This window comes from Pseudophryne corroboree, chromosome 4 (assembly GCF_028390025.1).
Source record: "Pseudophryne corroboree isolate aPseCor3 chromosome 4, aPseCor3.hap2, whole genome shotgun sequence".
NCBI lineage: Eukaryota > Metazoa > Chordata > Amphibia > Anura > Myobatrachidae > Pseudophryne > Pseudophryne corroboree.
In genome coordinates, this window is record NC_086447.1 from 793,153,698 (window position 1) to 793,172,514 (window position 18,817).

Genomic DNA, 18,817 nt, shown 5'->3' on the forward strand with positions numbered 1-18,817 from the left:
TCAAATCGACAGTGTCTAGGTCGACAATGTTTAGGTCGACCACTATAGGTCGACAGTCACTAGGTCGACATGGATGGAAGGTCGACAGGGTTTCTAGGTTGACATGTGCTAGGTCGACAGGTCTAAAGATCGACATGAGGATTTTTTTTTTTTTTGGTGTCGTTTTCTTCGTAGAGTGACCGGGATCCCAAATTAGTGCACCGCGTCCCCTCGCATGGCTCGCTTCGCTCGCCATGCTTCGGGCATGGTGCCTTCGCTTCGCTCGGCACACTTTACCGTTCCAATCGTAGTCCACGTGGATCGTTAAGTATGAAAAAATTAAAAAAAATAATAAAAATGTGAAAAACTCATGTCGACCTTTAGACCTGTCGACCTAGAAACCCTGTCGACCTTCCATCCATGTCGACCTAGTGACTGTCGACCTATAGTGGTCGACCTAAACATTGTCGACCTAGACACTGTCGATCTTCAGACCGGATCCCTTATATAGCGCTGGGGTGTGTGCTGGCATACTCTCTGTCTCTCCAAAAGGCCTTGTGGGGGTCCTGTCCTCATTTAGAGCTTCCCCTGTGTGTGTGGTGTGTCGGTACGCGTGTGTCGACATGTTTGACGAAGAAGGCTATGTGGAGGCAGAGCAAGTGCAGTTGACTGACGTGTTGGTGCCGACACCTGATTGGATGGATATGTGGAAGGTGTTAAATGATAATGTAAACTCCTTACATAAAAGGTTGGATAAAGCTGATACCTCGGGCCAGTCAGGGTCTCAACCCATGCCTGATCCTACAGCACAGAGGCCCTCAGGGTCTCAAAAGCGTCCACTATCCAAAATGGTTGACACAGATGTCGACACGGATTCTGACTCCAGTGTCGACGACGATGATGCAAAATTGCAACCGAAAATGACAAAAGCTATACGCTACATGATTATAGCGATGAAGGATGTTTTACACATATCAGAGGTAAACCCTGTCCCTGACAAGAAGGTTTATATGTATGGGGAGAAAAAGCAAGAGGTGACTTTTCCCCCTTCACATGAGTTAAATGAGTTATGTGAAAGAGCGTGGGATTCCCCAGATAAGAAAGTCCTGATTTCCAAAAGGTTACTTATGGCATACCCTTTCCCGCCAGAGGACAGGGTGCGCTGGGAATCCTCCCCTAGGGTAGATAAAGCTCTCACACGCTTATCTAAGAAGGTGGCCCTGCCGTCGCAGGATACGGCCACCCTAAAGGATCCTGCAGATAGAAAGCAGGAAAGTATCCTGAAATCTGTTTATACACATTCAGGGACTCTACTGAGGCCGGCAATTGCGTCGGCGTGGATGTGTAGTGCTGTAGCAGCGTGGACAGATAATCTGTCTGAGGAAATGGATACCTTGGACAGGGATACCATTCAGTTATATTCACATGGTCGACCATGTTATGGTCGACAGTCATTAGGTCAACCACTATTGGTCGACATTGACATGGTCGACATGGACACATGGTCGACACATGAAAATGGTCGACACATGAAAGGTCGACACATGAAAAGGTCGACATGAGTTTTTTTACTTTTTTTTTTCTTTTGGGGAACTTTTCCATACTTTATGATCCACATGGACTACGATTTGAACGGTAAAGTGTGCCGAGCGAAGCGTTAGCGGAGCGAAGGCACCATGCCCGAAGCATGGTGAGCGAAGCGAGCCATGCGAGGGGACGCAGTGCACTAATTGGGGTTCCCAGTCACTTTACGCAAAAAACGACACCAAAAAAAGTTAAAAAACTCATGTCGACCTTTTCATATGTCGACCTTTCATGTGTCGACCATTTTCTTGTGTCGACCATGTGTCCATGTCGACCATGTCAATGTCGACCAATAGTGGTCGACCTAATGACTGTCGACCATAACATGGTCGACCATTCATACCGGAACCGATACCATTATGCTGACCCTGGGGCATATAAAAGACACTGTCCTATATATGAGGGATGCCCAGAGGGACATTTGCCTACTGGGCTCTAGAATTAATGTAATGTCAATTTCTGCCAGGAGGGTCCTGTGGACTCGGCAGTGGACAGGTGATGCCGACTCCAAAAAACACATGGAGGTGTTACCTTACAAGGGTGAGGAATTGTTTGGGGACGGTCTCTCGGACCTGGTTTCCACAGCTACTGCTGGGAAGTCAAACTTTTTGCCATATATTCCCTCACAACCTAAGAAAGCACCGTATTACAAAATGCAGTCCTTTCGCGCACAAAGAAGCAAGAAGGTCAGAGGTGCTTCCTTTCTTGCTAGAGTCAGGGGTAGAGGAAAAAAGCTGCACCTTACAGCTAGTTCCCAGGAACAGAAGTCCTCCCCGGCTTCCACTTAATCCACCGCATGACGCTGGGGCTCTACGGGTGGAGCCAGGAGCGGTGGGGACGCGTCTCCGACATTTCAGCCACCAGTGGGTTCGCTCACAGGTGGATCCCTGGGCTATACAGATTGTGTCTCAGGGATACAAGCTGGAATTCGAGGTGATGCCCCCTCAACATTACCTAAAATCGGCCCTGCCAGCTTCCCCCATAGAAAGGGAAGTAGTGGTAGCGGCAATTCACAAGCTATTTCTCCAGCAGGTGGTGGTAAAGGTTCCCCTTCTTCAACAGGGAAAGGGATACTATTCCACAATGTTTGTGGTACCGAAACCGGACGGTTCGGTCAGACCTATATTAAATTTAAAGTCCCTGAACATTTATCTGAAAAGATTCAAGTTCAAAATGGAATCGCTCAGAGCGGTCATTGCAAGCCTGGAAGAGGGGGATTTTATGGTGTCTCTGGACATCAAGGATGCTTACTTGCATGTCCCCATTTATCCGCCTCATCAGGAGTACCTCAGATTTGTGGTACAGAACTGTCATTACCAATTCCAGATGTAGCCGTTTGGGCTCTCCACGGCACCGAGAATATTTACCAAGGTAATGGCAGAAATGATGGTGATCCTGAGAAAGCAAGGAGTCACAGTTATCCCATACTTGGACCATCTCCTCATAAAGGCGAGGTCAAGGGAGCAGTTGCAGATCAGCGTAGCGCACTCTCAGGAAGTGTTGCAACAGCATAACTGGATTCTGAATATCCCAAAGTCGCAGCTGATTCCTACGACGCGTCTTCCCTTTCTGGGCATGATTCTGGACACAGACCAGAAGAAGGTGTTTCTCCCGACGGAGAAGGCTCAAGAGCTTGTGACTCTAGTCAGAGACCTCTTAAAACCGAAACAGGTGTCGGTGCATCACTGCACGCGAGTCCTGGGAAAGATGGTGGCATCGTACGAAGCCATTCCCTTCGGCAAGTTCCATGCGAGGATCTTTCAATGGGATCTGTTGGACAAATGGTCCGGATCGCATCTTCAGATGCAGCGGCTGATCACCCTGTCCCCCAGGGCCAGGGTGTCTCTTCTGTGGTGGCTACAGAGTGCTCACCTTCTCGAGGGCCGCAGGTTCGGCATACAGGACTGGATCCTGGTGACCACGGATGCGAGCCTCCGAGGGTGGGGGGCAGTCACTCAGGGAAGAAACTTCCAAGGGTTGTGGTCAAGTCAGGAGGCTTGTCTGCACATAAATATCCTGGAACTAAGGGCCATATTCAACGCCCTGAGTCAAGCGGAGCCCCTGCTTCGCAACCAACCGGTGCTGATTCAGTCAGACAACATCACCGCGGTGGCTCATGTAAACCGCCAGGGCGGCACAAGAAGCAGAGTCGCGATGGCGGAAGCCACCAGGATTCTTCGGTGGGCGGAGAATCATGTGCAAGCACTGTCAGCAGTGTTCATTCCGGCGGTGGACAACTGGGAAGCAGACTTCCTCAGCAGGCACGACCTTCACCCGGGAGAGTGGGGACTTCATCACGAAGTCTTCATTCAGATTACAAATCGATGGGAACTGCCACAGGTAGACATGATGGCGTCCCGTCTCAACAAAAAGCTACAACGGTATTGCGCCAGGTCAAGAGACCCTCAGGCGATAGCTGTGGACGCCCTGGTAACACCGTGGGTGTTCCAGTCGGTCTATGTGTTTCCTCCTCTTCCTCTCATACCCAAGGTGCTGAGAATCGTAAGAAGAAGAGGAGTGAGAACAATACTCATTGTTCCGGATTGGCCAGGAAGGCCTTGGTACCCGGAACTGCAAGAAATGCTCACAGAGGACCCATGGCCTCTGCCTCTCAGACAGGACCTGTTGCAACAGGGGCCCTGCCTGTTCCAAGACTTACCGCGGCTGCGTTTGACGGCATGGCGGTTGAACGCCGGATCCTAGCGGAAAAAGGCATTCCGGAGGAAGTTATTCCTACGCTGATATAGGCTAGGAAGGACGTGACAGCAAAGCATTATCACCGCATATGGCGAAAATATGTTGCTTGGTGTGAGGCCAGGAAGGCCCCTACAGAGGAATTCCAACTGGGCAGATTTCTGCACTTTCTACAGTCTGGAGTGACTATGGGGCTTGAAGTTGGGATCCATAAAGGTCCAGATTTCGTCCCTATCCATTTTCTTTCAAAAGGAACTGGCGTCTCTTCCTGAAGTTCAGACGTTTGTTAAGGGAGTGCTGCATATTCAGCCCCCTTTTGTGCCACCAGTGGCACCTTGGGATCTCAACGTGGTGTTGGGTTTCCTAAAATCCCACTGGTTTGAACCACTTAAGACCGTGGAGCTAAAGTATCTCACGTGGAAGGTGGTCATGCTATTGGCCTTAGCTTCGGCTAGGCGTGTGTCAGAATTGGCGGCTTTGTCATGTAAAAGCCCCTATCTGGTTTTTCATATGGACAGGGCAGAATTGCGGACTCGTCCCCAATTTCTGCCAAAGGTGGTGTCATCTTTTCATTTGAACCAACCTATTGTGGTGCCTGCGGCTACTCGGGACTTGGAGGATTCCAGGTTACTGGATGTAGTCAGGGCTTTGAAGATTTATGTAGCCAGAACGGCTGGAGTCAGGAAAACTGACTCGCTGTTTATCCTATATGCCCCCAACAAGTTGGGGGCTCCTGCTTCAAAGCAAACCGTTGCCCGCTGGATCTGTAACACGATTCAGCAGGCTCATTCTGCGGCTGGATTGCCACATCCAAAATCAGTGAAAGCCCATTCCACAAGGAAGGTGGGCTCTTCTTGGGCGGCTGCCCGAGGGGTCTCGGCTTTACAGCTTTGCCGAGCTGCTACTTGGTCGGGTTCAAACACATTTGCAAAATTCTACAAGTTTGATGCCCTGGCTGAGGAGGACCTTGAGTTTGCCCATTCGGTGCTGCAGAGTCGTCCGCACTCTCCCGCCCATTTGGGAGCTTTGGTATAATCCCCATGGTCCTTACGGAGTTCCCAGCATCCACTAGGACGTTAGAGAAAATAAGATTTTACTCACCGGTAAATCTATTTCTCATAGTCCGTAGTGGATGCTGGGCGCCCGTCCCTAGTGCGGACTTTCTGCAATACGTGTACATAGTTATTGCTTAATAATGGGTTATGTTATGTTGGCATCCATTGTTGATGCCCTGTTGTTGTTCATACTGTTGACTGGATAAGTGTATCACAAGTTATACGGTGTGATTGGTGTGGCTGGTATGAGTCTTACCCGGGATTCCAAAATCCTTTCCTTATAATACACAAAGAAAAAAATATGTGTGGGTTCTGGCGCAAATAGAGTTAGCTGCCCAATCCTACCTTCCTATGATCTGCCCAAATCCAGATCACAAAGAGAGACAAGTGAAATTTAATTGGTGGAAGGAAGATCAAAAGGCGCTGCTATACAGATAATGACAGAGATATAAATATACTTGCAAACTTTTTGATCCTTTGTTGATCTTTCTCTCTTGATTCAATGATTACAAGGTGTATACATGCAATAAAGAAAAAATGAACAGCATATGTGTAGTAATGTCTATAATAAGTTCAATATTCTGTGAGTTCTCCGATGGAAACAGAACCCTAGGGTGTGTGGGATTTTCTTGATAGAAGATAAGGACAGTTCCTCACCACCACTTCACAAACATAGGTACACGTACCAAAACTCACTTAGAGTTAAATATCACCATGCGCATAAAGGTTTCTTTTCTACTTCCAACAATAACATATGAAGCAGGCTTTATTCAATCAAAACGTACCACACTCACGTTTTCAGCAGGTGATACTCCACACGTAGCGGTTTCTTTAAAGGATGAATAACTCTTCTCTTCCAAAAAGAATTAATTTATTGGAGCATATAACAATTTAAAAAACAATTATAAAAAATCTCCTAGTTTTTGTTTCCCAAAAAATCCAGGATAGAACAAATGTGTGTCAGAATGAAATAAGACAATCGCAGGTGAATTCCGGACTTACACTTGCGGACACAGATGTTACAAATTACCTTGGATTAGTGGGAACTTAGGAGGATAAAAAAGAAAAGAAGAATCACTGTCTGAAATCACCAACGCCGTTTCGACACAAAGTCTTTTTCAAGGTGGATGCTCAGACAGTGATTTACAGCCACATTTATACCAGTGAACAGGAAGTGGGAATGCATCATGGGTAATTCAAGTAAAAAATGAATAAACATATTTTCTTATCTTTCTTCATATTAATAACAAATACAGCACATCCTAATGCTCCCCTCACTATTAAATTTTTAATTTCATAAATATTCTGTACTCATATGGCTTGGAAAACATCGTGGTCGCGGCCAGCCGCACTTCCGCGTTCCACGATGCGTTCCATTGCCCGGAAGTAGGTCGCGGTCATGTGACATCTGCTTCCGTTCTTACCAGTGAATGTAATAGCAGATTAATGTGATCGCGGTCAGGTGAATTCTGCGTCTCAGGGTGCGTTCCAGCACCCGGACATGGGCCGCAATCACATGATGTTTCTTCCCCATTCACAGGGAATATTATTTACTACGTGCCCGGTTACCTGGCAACAGTAGTAAAACAGCTCACAGTGCGTTCCAGTTCCCGGAAGGTGGTGGGCACATAGAACCAATCCTCTCCATTTACAGGGGATGATAGTACATGTGTGCCCAGATATAATAGATATAAAGCATATTCATTAGTTACAGCACATATCATCCATCTTACTTTAACAACCCATTGGTTGATGGACTTAGGGATTTTTTTTAAAAGAACCTCCTAGGTAGTGTGTTTACATTCTAATAAAGTGTATTCTTTTTTTTGACACACAACAACCATATCAATAAAAACACTTTAAAACCATATTTAAAAAATAAAGGATAATGATAAGGAGAAGACTAAAATTAGTTACATGAACCATTTTAGCTCAAAGTCTGAATTTAAGCCACAAGGGATAAGAGTGTTCAATTTAAAAATCCACTGCATCTCAGCTTTTGCAAGATTTGTCTCCAAATCTCTATCCCTCCAATTTGATCTAATTTGCTGGATTCCCATAAAGGAGGATATTTTTGATGTTGAACAATTATGTTTCTTAGCAAAATGATCAGAGAGGGAGTGGGTCTGCAGTCCTCTTTTTACATTACGTATATGTTCTGCAATCCTAGTTTTTAAAGCTCTCCCTGTCCTACCTACATACAGCAACCCACAATCACATTTTATCAAATAAATGACATTAATTGTGTGGCACGTAATGAAATTATTTATTTCATAGTTAGTATTATTGACTGAAAAATTGGTTGTTTTGGAACTTTCTGAGGATATGGTTCTACATGCTATACATGTACCACACCTGTGGAAGCCTTTCGTACGTATGGGATTGGATGAATTGAATGGTAATGCACTTTTTACTAATGCGTTTTTTAAGTTTTTTCCTCTTCTATAAATAAATCTGGGTTGGGCAGGAATAATGTCTTTCAACACCGGATCTCTTAGAAGGAGATGCCAGTGTTGGCGAATTATATATTCCTGTTTCTTATAGTTAACCCCAAAACCAGATATAAAGGCCCACTCTGCTTGATTATTGATAGATGTCTTCTTTTCCTTATTTAGGATTTCTTTCCTGTCAAGCCTTTCTACTTCTTCTTCTGCCTTCATAAGGAGCTTTGGATCATATCCCTTTTTCAAGAATTTGTTTTTCATTTCTTTCTTCTGATCATTGTAATGCTGAGGTTCGCTACAATTCCTTTTTAACCTCAGAAATTGTCCTTTTGGGATTCCTCTTATCCATTGGGGATGATGTTGACTTGAAAAAGGCAGGAGACTATTAGAATCCGTTGGTTTTGTATAACCTTTCGTGTGTATGGCGTCATCCTTAATATAAATAGTCAAGTCTAGGAAGTTAATTCTCTCCTGACTTATATCAAAGGTTAATATTATATTCATAGTGTTAATATTCAAGTCAGAGCATAGTTTTTCCAGATTGGATCGTTCTCCTTTCCATACAAAGATGATATCGTCGATGTACCTAAACCATGACACCAAGTCCGCACCGGCCAGCGAGTTGTTGTATACTGAGTCTTCCTCCCATTTTGACATGAAGAGGTTCGCATAGCTCGGTGCGAACTTGGTGCCCATGGCGGTCCCGACTTTCTGCAAAAAATATTCCCCATTGAAGAAGAAATAATTATTAGTAAGTACAAATTGGATGCTTTCCAAAATAAATTCTATTTTTTCTTGTTCCATTTCAGATCTTTCCAAGTGCCATTTCACTGCATTCAAACCATCACTGTGATTAATTATGGTATACAATGATGTGACATCAGCTGTAACTAAAAAGGAATTTTGATGCCACTCTAACTTTGACAGTTTGTTAATTGTGTCCGTTGTGTCTTTGAGGTGTGATTTTCCTTTTATTACAAGTGGTTGTAAATAAAAATCAATCATCTCAGAAAGATTCGTGGTTAAACTACCAACCCCAGAAATGATCGGGCGCCCCGGAGGTCGCACTGGGTCCTTGTGAATTTTAGGTAGGGTATATATGGTGGGGGTTTTTGGATGCTCAACATTTAAGAATTCAAACTCTTTTTTTGTCAGAATACCTTTTTCCAGATATTTGGTAATATGTTTTAAATAATTGCTTTTAATCTTCATCGTTGGATCTACTTTTAATTTTTGATATGTCCCATTTGAATTAAGTTGGGCCATGATTTCTTCAATATAGTCCGATTTATTTTGGACTGTTATACCCCCACCTTTATCACACGGTTTTATGATTATATTTTTGTCATCCTTTAATGATTTTATTGCTAATCTTTCTTTTTTAGTGATATTGTGTTTTATTTTTGATTTATTTGTTCGTAACGCTTTAATTTTCTGGAAGTCTTCTGCAACTGATTTAGTAAAGCTTTCTACCATGCATCCCTTCACATGCGATGGACAGAAAGTGGATCTTTTTTTAAAAGGGGTTTCCACTACTTGACTTTCCATTGGGGTGTTTTTCTCCGCATTGAGTGCAAAAAATTTTTTTAAGCTGAGTTTTCTTGAAAATTTTTGAACATCAATATGGGCTTCAAAAGCATCAGTACTGGAGGTCGGGGCAAATTTCAATCCTTTTTTTAGAACACTATGCTCTTCTTCAGTCAATTTATGAGAACTTAAATTAAATATTTTAATTTCATCCGCACTCTCTGTATCTTCTGTTCCACAGACGTCATCTTTCTTTTTCTTTTTTCTTTTTCCTCTCTTTTTTTGTCCACCCCTTTTCCCCCGACTTTTTAATTTGACTATCTCATGTTTCTCCAATTGTCTCGACGTTCTAAAAAAGGCCCTCTATTCTCTCTAAAGTTGTCAAATGCCTCGAATCTATTGTAGGTATCCAGTGGGGGTCTATTATTCCACCTATTATATCGGAAATCCCTTCTGGCAAATCTCCTCGGATATGTCCAATTGGTTTGTTGGAAACGATCTTCATCTCTATTTCTTGGTGGGTATCTTCCTCCTACTTGTCTTGAATAGTTTTCATAGATTGATGGATCTTTTTGTTGATATTCATCTTAATGGAATGTGACTTTTTTCCTTTTCCAATCTTCACGTTCTTCATTATCTGTGGACGGTGATTGTACTTGATGTTTCCCTTTATTTCTATTTTTATTCTTTTTATTTTTTGTTTTCATGTTCTTCTCACCGTCATTACCTCCATTTCTATAAAATTTATGATCCCTTTTTAATTTCTTCTGTTTCTTTTCAATTAGTTCTTTTGTGTGTTTACTGATATTGATTTCCATTTCCTTATCTAAAATTACAAATTCTGGTAATTGTTGGTACGGTTGAACCATTGTTTGTAAAGTTTTTATTTTATCGTTGAGGCCAAGTAATTTATCTCTCCTTTCTTTTATTATCTTTTATTATCAATTTTATCAAAGAGAAGGAACAGATTTCTAGAATTTTTTCCCATTCTCTTTTAAACTGTTCACTGGAATCTCCAAAGCTAGGGGATTTTTTAATCCTTAAGCCTTTTGGTATGATGTCATCTGCTTGATATTTCTCGAGGGTTGCTATCTCCCACCAAAGCGAGTTCTCTTTTAATAATAAGGACTCTAATTTACTCATTGCCGTTTCTAAATCATCATCCGTTAATTCTTCATTCTCTAAACAACAATCCAATTTAAATACTTCTTTTAGGGTTTCTTGTCTTTCTTTCAAATGTCTAAACATTTTTGCAGCCTAAACTCACACTTCTGGGTATATAAGACACAAAGAAAAAAATAAATTTTTTGCACTCAATGCGGAGAAAAACACCCCAATGGAAAGTCAAGTAGTGGAAACCCCTTTTAAAAAAAGATCCACTTTCTGTCCATCGCATGTGAAGGGATGCATGGTAGAAAGCTTTACTAAATCAGTTGCAGAAGACTTCCAGAAAATTAAAGCGTTACGAACAAATAAATCAAAAATAAAACACAATATCACTAAAAAAGAAAGATTAGCAATAAAATCATTAAAGGATGACAAAAATATAATCATAAAACCGTGTGATAAAGGTGGGGGTATAACAGTCCAAAATAAATCGGACTATATTGAAGAAATCATGGCCCAACTTAATTCAAATGGGACATATCAAAAATTAAAAGTAGATCCAACGATGAAGATTAAAAGCAATTATTTAAAACATATTACCAAATATCTGGAAAAAGGTATTCTGACAAAAAAAGAGTTTGAATTCTTAAATGTTGAGCATCCAAAAACCCCCACCATATATACCCTACCTAAAATTCACAAGGACCCAGTGCGACCTCCGGGGCGCCCGATCATTTCTGGGGTTGGTAGTTTAACCACGAATCTTTCTGAGATGATTGATTTTTATTTACAACCACTTGTAATAAAAGGAAAATCACACCTCAAAGACACAACGGACACAATTAACAAACTGTCAAAGTTAGAGTGGCATCAAAATTCCTTTTTAGTTACAGCTGATGTCACATCATTGTATACCATAATTAATCACAGTGATGGTTTGAATGCAGTGAAATGGCACTTGGAAAGATCTGAAATGGAACAAGAAAAAATAGAATTTATTTTGGAAAGCATCCAATTTGTACTTACTAATAATTATTTCTTCTTCAATGGGGAATATTTTTTGCAGAAAGTCGGGACCGCCATGGGCACCAAGTTCGCACCGAGCTATGCGAACCTCTTCATGTCAAAATGGGAGGAAGACTCAGTATACAACAACTCGCTGGCCGGTGCGGACTTGGTGTCATGGTTTAGGTACATCGACGATATCATCTTTGTATGGAAAGGAGAACGATCCAATCTGGAAAAACTATGCTCTGACTTGAATATTAACACTATGAATATAATATTAACCTTTGATATAAGTCAGGAGAGAATTAACTTCCTAGACTTGACTATTTATATTAAGGATGACGCCATACACACGAAAGGTTATACAAAACCAACGGATTCTAATAGTCTCCTGCCTTTTTCAAGTCAACATCATCCCCAATGGATAAGAGGAATCCCAAAAGGACAATTTCTGAGGTTAAAAAGGAATTGTAGCGAACCTCAGCATTACAATGATCAGAAGAAAGAAATGAAAAACAAATTCTTGAAAAAGGGATATGATCCAAAGCTCCTTATGAAGGCAGAAGAAGAAGTAGAAAGGCTTGACAGGAAAGAAATCCTAAATAAGGAAAAGAAGACATCTATCAATAATCAAGCAGAGTGGGCCTTTATATCTGGTTTTGGGGTTAACTATAAGAAACAGGAATATATAATTCGCCAACACTGGCATCTCCTTCTAAGAGATCCGGTGTTGAAAGACATTATTCCTGCCCAACCCAGATTTATTTATAGAAGAGGAAAAAACTTAAAAAACGCATTAGTAAAAAGTGCATTACCATTCAATTCATCCAATCCCATACGTACGAAAGGCTTCCACAGGTGTGGTACATGTATAGCATGTAGAACCATATCCTCAGAAAGTTCCAAAACAACCAATTTTTCAGTCAATAATACTAACTATGAAATAAATAATTTCATTACGTGCCACACAATTAATGTCATTTATTTGATAAAATGTGATTGTGGGTTGCTGTATGTAGGTAGGACAGGGAGAGCTTTAAAAACTAGGATTGCAGAACATATACGTAATGTAAAAAGAGGACTGCAGACCCACTCCCTCTCTGATCATTTTGCTAAGAAACATAATTGTTCAACATCAAAAATATCCTCCTTTATGGGAATCCAGCAAATTAGATCAAATTGGAGGGATAGAGATTTGGAGACAAATCTTGCAAAAGCTGAGATGCAGTGGATTTTTAAATTGAACACTCTTATCCCTTGTGGCTTAAATTCAGACTTTGAGCTAAAATGGTTCATGTAACTAATTTTAGTCTTCTCCTTATCATTATCCTTTATTTTTTAAATATGGTTTTAAAGTGTTTTTATTGATATGGTTGTTGTGTGTCAAAAAAAAAAAAAAGAATACACTTTATTAGAATGTAAACACACTACCTAGGAGGTTCTTTTAAAAAAAATCCCTAAGTCCATCAACCAATGGGTTGTTAAAGTAAGATGGATGATATGTGCTGTAACTAATGAATATGCTTTATATCTATTATATCTGGGCACACATGTACTATCATCCCCTGTAAATGGAGAGGATTGGTTCTATGTGCCCACCACCTTCCGGGAACTGGAACGCACTGTGAGCTGTTTTACTACTGTTGCCAGGTAACCGGGCACGTAGTAAATAATATTCCCTGTGAATGGGGAAGAAACATCATGTGATTGCGGCCCATGTCCGGGTGCTGGAACGCACCCTGAGACGCAGAATTCACCTGACCGCGATCACATTAATCTGCTATTACATTCACTGGTAAGAACGGAAGCAGATGTCACATGACCGCGACCTACTTCCGGGCAATGGAACGCATCGTGGAACGCGGAAGTGCGGCTGGCCGCGACCACGATGTTTTCCAAGCCATATGAGTACAGAATATTTATGAAATTAAAAATTTAATAGTGAGGGGAGCATTAGGATGTGCTGTATTTGTTATTAATATGAAGAAAGATAAGAAAATATGTTTATTCATTTTTTACTTGAATTACCCATGATGCATTCCCACTTCCTGTTCACTGGTATAAATGTGGCTGTAAATCACTGTCTGAGCATCCACCTTGAAAAAGACTTTGTGTCGAAACGGCGTTGGTGATTTCAGACAGTGATTCTTCTTTTCTTTTTTATCCTCCTAAGTTCCCACTAATCCAAGGTAATTTGTAACATCTGTGTCCGCAAGTGTAAGTCCGGAATTCACCTGCGATTGTCTTATTTCATTCTGACACACATTTGTTCTATCCTGGATTTTTTGGGAAACAAAAACTAGGAGATTTTTTATAATTGTTTTTTAAATTGTTATATGCTCCAATAAATTAATTCTTTTTGGAAGAGAAGAGTTATTCATCCTTTAAAGAAACCGCTACGTGTGGAGTATCACCTGCTGAAAACGTGAGTGTGGTACGTTTTGATTGAATAAAGCCTGCTTCATATGTTATTGTTGGAAGTAGAAAAGAAACCTTTATGCGCATGGTGATATTTAACTCTAAGTGAGTTTTGGTACGTGTACCTATGTTTGTGAAGTGGTGGTGAGGAACTGTCCTTATCTTCTATCAAGAAAATCCCACACACCCTAGGGTTCTGTTTCCATCGGAGAACTCACAGAATATTGAACTTATTATAGACATTACTACACATATGCTGTTCATTTTTTCTTTATTGCATGTATACACCTTGTAATCATTGAATCAAGAGAGAAAGATCAACAAAGGATCAAAAAGTTTGCAAGTATATTTATATCTCTGTCATTATCTGTATAGCAGCGCCTTTTGATCTTCCTTCCACCAATTAAATTTCCCTTTCCTTATAATGTCTGCTCTTCCGGGCACAGTTTCCTTAACTGAGGTCTGGAGGAGGGGCATAGAGGGAGGAGCCAGTGCACACCAGATAGTACTAAATCCTTCTTTAGAGTGCCCAGTCTCCTGCGGAGCCCGCTATTCCCCATGGTCCTTACGGAGTTCCCAGCATCCACTACGGACTATGAGAAATAGATTTACCGGTGAGTAAAATCTTATTTTTTCACTATTGGGTGGTACGTAGTTGTCCTTTCAAACTTTTTCCTTGGGGCCTGCAATATATCTAGGTATGCCCCTGGACCTGCTCAATGTAGTGTGGTATAAAATGAACTGGATGGCATTTTAATGTTATATAATATGAACCAGGGCACTGTAATGAGGCACAATATCAGTGATTGCAAAAACGCGTATACCCGATATTGTGGACCAGGGACTCCCTTTTTCTGAATGGGTGGGTCCCTGGTGACGCGCTCCACTGGGATTGGCAACAGGTTTAGTGATTGATGTCTCACTTGCCCGGCTGCAGAGAAGACTGAAAAAGTGGAGGAGGAGCCAGCTGGGCAAGGGAGACATCAATCACTAAACCTCTAGCCAGTCCCAATGGAGCGCCACACGGTGGATCCACTCATAGGGGCCAGGGATGGTCGCATGCTCGCAGAGCTCCCATCCTCGGCCCCAGGGATTCACGGCCTCCTGCCCCCTCTCCTGCCGTGATCCACAGGGCCGCCGCCATGGGGGACCCACCGGACGCCTAGAGACGCCTGCCGGCAGCAGCTACGTGTCCTGCTGTTACAGGGACCGGGAGCTGCGCTGCGGCCCCTGCTACCTCCCAGAGCTCACCAGCCTTGGCATCCCCTGCACACTCCGTCCGCTAGTCTCCTGCTTTTGGGATCCTCGTTCCGGCAGCTGGGCGGCTGACTTTCCACCCGCAGTGTGTGTCAGTGTACTGCGCGCCCCCCCTCTCCCTTCCATGTGTCAGTGAAATGTCTCCCCCTTCTCGCTCCCATGTGTCAGTGTACTGCCCCCCCACTCCCTCCAATGAGTCATTGTACTGCTCCCCCTCCCTTTCATGTGTCAGTGTACAGACCCCTCTCTACCTCCAATGTGTCAGTGTACTAGCCCCTCCTCTCCCTCCCATGTGTCAGTGAACTGGCCCCCCCCCTCCATTCAATTGGTCAGTGTACTGGCCCCCCCTCTGCCTCCCATGTGTCAGTGTGCTGCCCCCCCTCTCCCTCCCATGTGTCAGTGACAGCCTGGATACCCAGTGCCGGCATTTCATACTGGACCCAGGAACAGCTCCTTGATGCTGAGCAGGATTGAATAGCTTTTAGAACAAGGTGCCCCACAGAGGGTATCACCCTGCCCTTCCTGTCTGATCTCAGTTCCCTCTATCAACTGTCACCCAGTGTCTCCCTGGTCACCCACTATCTGCCTGTCACCCTCAGTACTGCCCCAGCTCCTGTCTGCACTAACCCCTCCCTACCCCTAGCACTGACTACACTTACCCCTCCCTACCCCCAGCACTGCCTGCCCTTACCCCAGCTTCTCCTTCCATGATATGTGATGGGGTCCAGAATCAGTGGAGTAGGACCCCAATTTTTTAAAGTAATGGGTCCCTGGGACCCACAATTTTTTTCGCTCAGCGCGATCACTGAATATGACTGGGGAGCACTATATATATCATAATGTGAATTGTGGGTCCTGTGTGGCATAATATGTACTGGCAGCTCTGAAATGTGACATTGGGTGAACTAAAGCACTACTATGATTCATAAAAGAAACTAGGGCACTACTAAGCAGAGTCATTTCAGCACTATAAGGAATGTAACAAAATATGCAAAAAGGAAACAAGAGCGGCTAAAGTAGAAACTGAAAAACTAGTAGCAAAGGAAAGCAAAGCGAATCCCAAAAAATTATTTAAATACATTAATAGCAAGAGATTAAAGAAGGAGAGTATAGGCCCTTTAAAAGACAAGTTGGGAGTCTTAAGCAAAAATTATAATGACATAGCGGACACACTAAATGAGTTTTTTTCAACAGTATTTACTAGAGAGGACCCAATTCAGGGACTAACATATAATCTCAATAATGAGAATATCCCACTGATAGGTACTTATTTAAGCAAGGAAGTAGTCTGTGACCGATTAAAACATTTAAAGATTAATAAGTCACCAGGTCCCGATGGTATTCACCCAAGGGTTCTAATGGAGCTTCATTCTGAACTTGCAAAACAGCTATTTTTGATCTTTAAGGATTCAGTAATATCAGGTATGGTTCCCAAAGACTGGCGTATAGCGGAAGTAGTGCCTATATTCAAAAAGGGAAGTAAAGCTGAACCAGGTAATTATAGACCAGTTAGTCTTACATCTATAGTGGGAAAAATATTGGAAGGTATTCTAAGAGATAGTATTCAGAAGTTCCTTGAAGTCAATAAGGTCATTAAAAGGAATCAACATGGGTTTATCAAGGACAGATCCTGTCAAACCAACTTACTTGGCTTTTATGAAACAGTAAGCGCAAACCTAGATCAGGGTAAAGAGGTGGATGTAATCTTTTTAGATTTTGCCAAAGCGTTCGATACTGTACCACACATGAGACTTATCTACAAGCTACAAGAATCAGGGCTAGGAAGCACAATATGCACTTGGGTCAAAAACTGGTTAAATAATAGGGAGCAGCGCGTTGTGGTTAATGGATCTTTTTCAACTTGGACTGAAGTGCTAAGTGGTGTGCCGCAAGGCTCAGTATTAGTACCGCTATTGTTCAATATTTTCATTAACGACCTAACAGAAGGTCTAGAGAGCATGGTGTCAATTTTTGCAGATGATACCAAATTGTGTAAAGTTATAAATGCGGAGGGGGATGCTGAGTCGCTTCAGAATGACTTAGTTAAATTAGAAGCTTGGGCAGCGAAATGGAGAATGCACATCAATACAGACAAGTGTAAGGTAATGCACTGTGGTAACAAGAACAAAAATAACACCTACCTACTAAATGGGGTAAAATTAGGGGATTCTGTACTGGAAAAGGACTTAGGTGTCCTCATAGATAGCAAACTAAGCAGAAGTACCCAAAGTAGGACTGCAGCAAAGAAGGCTAATAAGATATTAGCATGCATAAAACGGGGAATTGATGCTAGGGATGAGAGTATTATACTCCCATTATATAAATCACTTGTGAGGCCACACCTTGAATACTGTGTACAATTCTGGGCACCTTACTACAAAAAGGATATCCTGGAGCTAGAAAAGGTTCAAAGGCGGGCGACCAAACTAATTAAGGATATGGAGACGCTGGAATACGAGGAAAGGCTTGCAAGACTAGGCATGTTTACACTGGAAAAGAGGAGATTAAGAGGGGACATGATCAACATTTACAAATATATAAGGGGACAATATACAGATCTTGCGCAGGACCTGTTTTTGGTTAGATCAACACAGAGAACTCGTGGACACTCGCTCAGGTTAGATGAGAGGAGATTCCACACAATACGGCGTAAAGGCTTTTTTACGGTAAGGACGATACGTGTTTGGAATTCCCTGCCTGAGGGAGTTGTAATGGCCAACTCAGTCAACACCTTTAAGAATGGGTTAGATAAATTCCTAATGTATAAGGATATCCAGGGTTACGGGGCATAGTCACGCACTATGGTTATTATAAAAAAGAGGGGTTAATCAGAACGGCGGTCAGCAACTTCAGTCAAAATGTTATACAAAATAATCATGCATAGGAGACCACAAATAGGTTGAACCCGATGGACAATTGTCTTTTTTCAACCTTAGATACTATGTTACTATGTTACTATGGGGCATAACATTAAATAAGGCTCTACAATGGTACAGAAAATGAACTAGGGCACTATTATAGGGCATACAATTAACAACTGCTGCAGAGAAGTGTCTCTCTAGAAGCATTGGGATGGGGGGCCTTTCATAATGTTGCTAAGGGGCTCACAAAGTTCTGGCTACGCCCCTGGGTGAGGTCAGTATATAAGTGAAAGCACCAGTGATTGGGGACACAGGAACACAGCATGATGCATGTCTTTGGTGTGTTTTAGGATACCTGGCGCTACCACTTAACTATGGCGGCTGGAGTGACAGGAGTGACTGTGGGAACAGAGTTTGAGCAGCTGGTTTGTACACTGTTGAGTCTGGATGGAGAGTCATGTAAGTACTCGTATCCAATATTTTAATTTTGATATTTATCCTCAATGTCATTTTACCCAAACATTTATACATCTAAGTAGTCAATTTAATTTTATAAGAGGAGGAGGCGGTTGTGATGCAGTCCCCACCTTCACCACTCCTCCCCTTTCTAAAAGCATCGGGGTCAGTAGACTTGGAAGACATTTGCTGAGAAGGAAATTATTGTTGGTCTTTTAAATTTATTCTAACATACAATTTGTTTTTACATGAAGCATTCTATTCAAAATAACTTTATACATTTAAAAAAAAAATTGAGATGTTAAATATATAATTTAATGGAGGATAGACACGATTTTATGATAACTCTGTTCTGTAATCTTTTAGGTCTTTGTTAATATTAGGTCCGATGCTAAATTAGTAAAAGGACTGTTACCTAAAATATGTT

At 42.1% G+C, this 18,817-nt stretch overlaps 1 protein-coding gene across 2 annotated transcripts in view; it reads left to right on the plus strand.

The window, feature by feature from the left end:
* PLEKHH2 (pleckstrin homology, MyTH4 and FERM domain containing H2) overlaps nucleotides 1-18,817 on the plus strand; it is a 417,559-nt gene that overhangs the window by 322,123 nt on the left and 76,619 nt on the right. For both annotated transcript variants that reach the window (XM_063918337.1, XM_063918336.1), the window contains exon 18: nucleotides 18,285-18,393. In XM_063918337.1, the coding sequence (XP_063774407.1) occupies nucleotides 18,285-18,393 (109 nt within the window). The remainder of the gene's footprint in view (nucleotides 1-18,284; nucleotides 18,394-18,817) is intronic.